General features: G+C 37.1%; 1 protein-coding gene across 1 annotated transcript; it reads left to right on the forward strand.

Annotated features, from left to right (window-relative positions):
* Positions 1 to 1,327: 1,327 nt before the first annotated feature.
* Positions 1,328 to 6,811, forward strand: SPINK9 (serine peptidase inhibitor Kazal type 9). The gene is made up of 4 exons (XM_055325615.1): positions 1,328 to 1,429; positions 2,340 to 2,368; positions 4,555 to 4,682; positions 6,635 to 6,811. Exons 1-4 carry the CDS (start codon positions 1,375 to 1,377, stop codon positions 6,678 to 6,680), a joined length of 258 nt encoding a protein of 85 aa, XP_055181590.1. The 5' UTR covers positions 1,328 to 1,374; the 3' UTR covers positions 6,681 to 6,811.
* The last annotated feature ends 1,175 nt before the right edge of the window (positions 6,812 to 7,986 follow it).

Genomic DNA, 7,986 nt, shown 5'->3' on the forward strand with positions numbered 1-7,986 from the left:
GTGTCTTCCACCTCCGTTTATCAAAACTGCAAGAGGTACTTACAAGGTCTTCTCATAGAGTCACTGTATTTGAAAATTGGCACATTCCAAAATAAGTATCCTTGTAGCCTTTATCAAGGATTTCAAATTAAAAATGATCGGATAAAGCACAATTAAACTTCTTTAAACCATGGCCAAATGGTTGGTAAGCTTGTCCTTTATTAATTCTATTAGCATAAGATATCACTGGTCTCTTATGTAACTATGTAACACTAATTGTATTAGCGTAAGATATCACTGGTCTCTGTATGTAACTATGTAACTAACCAGGGCAATGTCATTTCATTCTTGAATCATCATTTGTGGGACTAGAGAATCATGGCCAAAGCTTTAGGGACAGTCCAGCCACTGCAGTCACTAAATCCACTGCTAGTTAAGATGGTCATATAGCATTTCATTATTGCCCTTGAGGAGTCCCTTTGCCCAAGGGCCTTTGGTAAACAAGCTTCCACGAGAGATCTAGTGGGTAAATGAGGTGTGACTGCTCAGCAGTTCTACCCACTGTAGCATCTCCTCAAATTTAGATTCTTTGGAAAATTATCCCCCAGCTAAAGAACACCAACCATTGCTTGTTTCTGCTGAATCAAGAGTTGGGTATTGGGGCACCTGGGTGGCTCAGCCGGTTAAGCATCAACTCTAGATTTTGGCTCAGGTAATGAGGTTGGGGTTGAGGGACTGAGCCCTGTGATGAATTCTATGCTAGCTGTGGAGCCTGCTTGAGACTCTCTCTCCCTCTCTCCCTCTGCCCCTCCTCTCCCCCAAAAGACTTGAGTACTGATACATTTTCTCTGTGCCCAGTCTGAGGTCTTATCTGGCAACATTTCCTATTCGGTGCCAGACAAAAGAGGAGAAACTGGGAAAATATCCAAACTTAGAAAGCTGCCATGCTGATGAATGTTCCCCGAAAGCAGTACAACAAAGAATATGTAGTAAACTCAGTAAAATTATTTAAATTCTTTGCCTATTCACTTTCTCATCTTTATAACAAGGAAAACGGTAATAATTCTCCAACAGATTTGTTATGAAGATCCAATGCTGGAGCAGATGTGAAAGCACTCAAACTCTCAAGTATGTAAATAAATAAGGAAATAACAACATCTTTATTGGGTTCTATCATCTATTAAAATCAGCAACTATCTGATTTCACAATAAAAGAATTCCCGTACTAGCAATTGTTTCTAACCTCTTCCCATGATTCTGTTACTGGAAATAGCTATTTCAAAATCAAGATAGGAGCTCTTGACAATATATAAAGCAGGACCCAAGTGGGCAGAGCAGACACCAGAAAGTCATTTGCTTTGCCACCATCTGACTGCCCTTGACCACTTCAGCAGCATGAAAGCGACAGCCTTTGCCCTGCTCTTCACTCTGGCACTTACAACCATCTTCAGTGAGTATCTCCCTCTGCCCTGATACCAAAAGCTCATGTCACCTTCTGCTCACAGAATCCTGGGATATACACAGCACATAGATAATAGGGAAAACTTTGGCAAATGCATTTTTTTGTCCCTACCAATATATCACTAACTGATATCATCTTTGGGCCTGAGTAGACCTAAATGATAAGCTAAGGCCAAATTCTTATTTTTTTAAGATTTTATTTATTCATAAGAGACACACGGAGAGAGGTAGAGACATAGGCAGAGGGAGAAGCAGGCTTCCTAAGAGATGCCTGATATGGGACTCGATCCCAGGACCCTGGGACCACGATCTGAGCCAAAGGCAAAGGCTTAACCATTGAGCCACCCAGGTGCCCAAGGCCAAATTTTTATCCATATAAACACTTTGTATAACTTCTTTGGTAAGCATACATCCAGACTCTGCTTTGATTTGATATCACCATTTCTGGGGACCTCATTTCTTTATAAAACCGTACCATCTATTGTTTGGCAGCATGAACTCTTATTATTTTTCCATTGAGTTGAAATCTGCCTTCTAGAAATTTTCAATGCCCTAGAATTTTCAACTTTGAGTTTTCAACATAATAGCAGACATTCTCTAAATATAAAACCACTTTTTTTTTCAGTATTTCCTAAGTTCTGTTACGAGGTAGGGAAGAACAAAACTCCTCATTATTATAGTAGCTTCTCTATACTTTTGGCTATGTTCTAATCCCATTCAAAAAAGGGGGAAAAAAACCTATGTTGAGCTTCAACCTTTGATATTATATTGATACACAGTTCTGAAGAGAGTCTTATATTTTTGACAGGCTGAGAGCTGAAACATAAATAAAAGATCTTTTTTTAAACAAGATTAAGTTCTTCTAGAGTTTAATTTGGTTTCTCGTCTTTTTCTTACAGATGTAGACTGTACCTCACACCCTAAACAGGTCAGTACATTCATCTTGATATAAAAGTCCTACTCCTATGTAATTTTAAAGCTAGTATCAACAAGGAAATATTTGCTACTATACAATAAATTGCTACACGTTTGAAGATTTTTTTAAGTATCCAAACTGATTTTATTTTAAAAAATCTATTAAGAGATCTTTCTGAAATGGACATAGTAGAACAAAGTTGGTTAGATACCTAGTATCTGAGTTATAAAGTCCTGGGTTTGAATTCCAGCTCCTGGATCATGTGGCCATGGGCAACAATACTTGTTTCATAAGCTTATTGTGAGGATTAAAACCACAGTGTTTGAAGAGAGATGAGCACAGTACCTGGTACCTAGTAAAGCCCAATAAGGACAAGTCATGATTCTTATAATTGTTAAATGGGACACATACATCTTTGTTCTTTATCTTAGAGAATGAAGATTTTAATTTAACCTTTCCTTTATGATTCATATTAAGTAATAACTATTGTTGAGAAAATCTAGGTGTGGTAGTAAAAACTTTAAACCAGAAATCAAAGCAATTGGGACTCTAGTTAAAGCTCAATGACTTTACAGCTGATTTGGGGCCTAGGCAGCTCCTTTCACTTCTTTGGAACTTTTGTTTTACCTATTAAAGAGAATAATAGGGTTAAGAGTGTGTAAATTTTGGAGTCAGACAGTCCTGAGTCCAAGCCATCCTTCATGATTTAGCAGCTGCTTGAGAATTTAAAAGGTTAATGAATATGAAGCTTTGGTAGTTTCCTGGTCACACTATGCATATGACATAAGTCCTGGTGTTGGGGTTTGAGCAGGCATGGAGAAGTGAAATCATGCTGGTGTATAGTCATCATCATTCCCATTCTCCACTAGACTCCACTAGCCTCTGAGGTACTTCTGCCTTTTTATCATGGTTACCAATCTTTGTATTGCCAGCCATCACCTCAGCCCTAAAACTTGGAAGGTACATGGCATAGGGTACCCAAAAGAATGAATGGATTAATTAATGAAACATAGCTAAGGGGAAGATTAATTTAACTTGAAGTTTGAGAATATTTCAAGCTATCCAGGTGGAGATATTCAACAATTAGTACAGTATCATATGTAGAACTCTGAGTTGGAAAACCTGTAAATGTAGAGTCTTCTGTGTAGAGCTAGAGTTTGTGTAGTCCTGAAAATAGAGCCAAGGGGTAAAAATAATAGCTAGGATTTTTTCATGAAAGTGCTAAGCATTTTACACATATCTTCTCGATTATATATTTTTTAATCTTACAATATAGTTATTATCACCCTGCCTTTGCAGGTAAAGAAACCGAGGCTTAGAAAATTAAAATGATTGTGCCAGAGTCATATAGTCAGAATTTGAATTCTGATGTGTTTGATTTTGACTGTCCACACTCTTCAATTTGCTTATAGATGAAAACGCCAGAAAACTCTATCTTGGTGATTGCATACTTGCTCCTACAGGGGGCTTTACACTTTGGCTTTGCTCCTGGCTTTTATAACAGTGATTCTCAAATACAATAGTAAAATACATGTGTCTGTCTATGTGCTGGTGAAGTGTATAACAAGTTATTTGTTACTAATAACTTAATGATTAATTAAAATCACTAATCATTAATTGCTAATGATGTGCTAGTTCTTGAAAACTATAGTAGGTATCTCTATAATACATTTCACACTTATATTCAGATAGAACTTTTTTTTTAAGATTTTATTTATTTATGAGAGAGAGAGAGAGAGAGAGAGAGAGAGAGAGAGAAGCAGGCTCCACACAGGGAGCCCTATGAGGGACTCGATCCTGGGACTCCAGGATCACGCCCTGGGTCAAAGGCAGGCGCTAAACTGCTGAGCCACCCAGGGATCCCCCAGATAGAACTTTTTAAGTGAAAGAGAGAAATAGCAGGATGTGCAGAAAACTAACCCCATGGAATGGTTACATCTGTGAATCTACCATGTGTGTTTTAAATAAATTTTTAATTTTTAGGCAAATTATTTGGTTACAAGCTACCATAAAGAGGTTTATCACATGTAATGTTATATCTGATATAAGAAATCTCTATACTTGATATATTTCAAGGAGTTTGGATGAGGACAATTAGAATAAGAAACCAATGATTTGAGAGCCCTCTAAACTTGCTTGGGAAATCCTAAATCCTGGGAATAAAGATTTGATGGAAGGCTTTTTATATGTATTTCCAGGTTGATTGCAGTAAATTTAAAAAGTTACCACCAGGAGAAGAGAGAATTTGTTATGAAATATATGCACCAATTTGTGGATCTGATGGCAAAACTTATGAAAATGATTGCTTCTTTTGTTCTCAAGTTCAGTAAGTGTTGAAAATTTTTTTTCTATATTTAAGGTGTGATTATGTGTTATGACAAGTATACCTCAGTTAGAAGAAGTGGTTTAGGGCATAATGAATATGTGAATATGATGAGTATGTAGGCTTTGGAGTCTCTAGTGTCTTTGGATCCATCCATATTCTGGTAGAAAGAGTAAATCAAATAATCTAGAATCTCTAAATTGGAAGGAAATTTGAGGGTCATCTAGTTCAACATCCATCTACTAAACTATTGCTTGAATTCCTTCTACAAAAATCTCGAGTCATCCTACAGTGTGTGCTTGATTATTTCCAGGGACAAGGAGCATTCCTCCTCCTAGGCATGCCAGTCTGTTCATCTGTCAGAATGATCTATATCTATTGTTCAGTTTTAACAATTAAGTTTAGATACGTTAAAGCCCCCTAATTATTGGCACAAAAGGGACCATATCTAAAAATCCTAAAGAAATTGTTCTGTTTCAGAACAGTTTTGTTTTCTCAACAAAATATATATTGAAGCTATAATAAAAATTAAATTTGAAAATCAAATAGCCAAAAATAGCTTAAAAGTTACAAAGTCATCATCAGAAAGATATGTTAGTATCAGCTTGAAATATATAAGATGGTGCATGATATACTAGAATGTATAGAAACACATAGATCCTCCTAAGTATTTTCAAAACATACATGAATGAAAACAAACACCTCATACAGATGGCATATTTTTCCGTTTTTTCTTAATCAAAAAACAAATTACTTTTTTTTATTTTTTTTTAATTTATTTATGATAGTCACAGAGAGAGAGAGAGAGGCAGAGACACAGGCAGAGGGAGAGGCAGGCTCCACGCACCAGGAGCCCGACGTGGGATTCGATCCCAGGTCTCCAGGATCACGCCCTGGGCCAAAGGCAGGCGCCAAACCGCTGCGCCACCCAGGGATCCCCAAATTACTTTTTTTTTAAAAAAAGATTTTATTTATTAGAGAGAGAAAGCAGGAACAGGAGGGAGGGGCAGAGGGAGAGGGAGAGGGACAAGTAGCCTCCCTGCTGAGCATGGAGCCAGACACAAGCCTTCATCCAAGGACCTTGAGATCATGACATGAGCAGAAGTCAGATGCTTAACTGACTGAGCCACCCAGGCACCTCAGAAAAAAGGTGCCTCTCATTACTTTTATGAGAAATAAATATTTTGTGATAAATGTAAAATGTGACTTTTACAATGAAATCATTTATGTAAAAAGGTTTCTAAATGTGTCTCCTTTAAATAAGAAATTCATTAGATATGTTTTCAGGGGGCAGCCGAGGTGGCTTAGCAGTTTAGCACCACCTTCAGCCCAGTGTGTGATCCTGGAGACTTGGGATCAAGTCCCTGCATGGAGCCTGATGCTCCCTCTGCCGGTGTCTCTGCCTCTCTCTCTCTCTCTCTGTGTGTGTGTCTTTCATGAACAAATAAATAAAATCTTTTTTTTAAAAAAAAGATGTTTTCAGGGACATATACTGATTGGGATATATTGCGAGCATTATCCTTACATAACCAACACTAGTTGCTAAAATATTTCTAAATTGCAATCACTCCCTCCTTTTTTTTTTTAATAGATTTTATTTCTTTATTTGAGTGAGAGAGAGAACGAGAGAGAGAGGGAGAGAGAGAGAGAGAGAGAGAGAGAGCATGAGTGGGAAGGAAGGGCAGAGGGAGAGAGAGAAGGAGAAGCAGGGAGCCTGACTTGGGGTTCAATCGCAAGACCCTGGGATCATGACCTAAGCCAAAGGCAGAGGCTTAGCCAACTGAGTTACCCACGTGCCCCAGTCACTTCCTCCTAAAAACATCAATAAGTGAACTGACTTGAGTACCTGGGTGGGGTGAGGGGAGGAGTTCATTAGTGAATGGTAATTAGTCCCGGATGCTAATAAAATGTTTATGGCTTTAGCATTTTCATTTTTTCCTTTTTTCTCTCCACAGAAAAACTGACAACAAACTTAAATTTGTACATTTTGGAAAGTGTTGAATCTATCTTGTGACTCCAGTTCACACAAAAACACATTTACTTCTCCCATAAAACCTATGCTGTGTTGCCTAATCTTGTCACTAGTATGTCCTGATTTCTTTGTAGAATAAAGTAGACCTATGTGAAATAAATACATGTCTGACTCTTTTTGTTTAGGAGTTGAATCTTCCAGATTTGTTTCACTTTTGGGTGATGTCTAATGGACTACCTTAGGGCCATATCCTGGGGGAAAAGGGGTTAACGAAGACCAGTAGTGGGAACCAGAAAATCAAAGGATTTGAATCTGATGCCTTCTTCTTGCCCAGGCTAGGAAAACACCAGATGTGCATAACTTAGTTCTTGAGTATTCCTGAAACATAAACAGAAAAAAAAAAAATCTTCAAGTACAAGAATCAGGAAATACTATTTTGCTAGATGTTTCTTGTGTTTAAGACACTGAAAGTTATCCTAGATTGAGATAGTTCTTTATTTTCTACCAGAATACATGTTTGTAAAATGTGGCTAGTCAAAAGTGCCCAGTAAACCTGTATAAATTCCCATGAAGTAGTTGATGTCTTCCATGGGATTTTTTTCCCCTTAAGTTTGATATCAGATCTAGAATCTGAAACTTATCTAATCTCACTATTTATTACATGTCCCCAAAAAACATATTATTATATGTTACAAAGATCGCACTGTCTATTCCAAAGAACAGAGAGTAAGCCTTGCACATCTTTGTAATCCATTTGTGCATCTCTGCAATTAACACATACCTATTAATGCCTACTTTGTGTCAGTATCTGTGATAGGCTTTGGAGGATAAAATGATAAATAGAATAGACTTGAACTTGCCCTCCTGGAGCTTATATTCTGCGGAAGAAATTGTCATACTTAGTATAGTACCTTGCATAGAACTGATGTTATGCAAATATGTTTATTAACATTGAATCAAAATTAAGCAACATTTCAATTATAGAAACAAATTATGCATGCATCTAACATGAAAATCTAAGAGAGATTCTCTGCAAAGAGGAAGAAAGAGAAAATTGAGTCAAGTCCTTTTGAGCTGTGTTCTTGTCTCACAAATCCATTAGAGATTCAGACACCAAGACTGACCATCAAAATAACCTTTGCTAATTTCCAAAGACTTCAAGTACAATGATATTCTTTGTGGTGATTTATTTTCTTTTGTCTTCTCTTTCACTTTTTGTTGTTGCTGTTGTTTCCTGAATGATCTAAGACCATCACTAGGATTACTTAAAAGCATTATTCAAAGAAACAGAAAATATTGACTTAAACTTCATTTGTCTTTTCACCGAATATTTAA

This window comes from Nyctereutes procyonoides, unplaced genomic scaffold (genome assembly GCF_905146905.1).
Source record: "Nyctereutes procyonoides isolate TBG_1078 unplaced genomic scaffold, NYPRO_anot_genome, whole genome shotgun sequence".
NCBI lineage: Eukaryota > Metazoa > Chordata > Mammalia > Carnivora > Canidae > Nyctereutes > Nyctereutes procyonoides.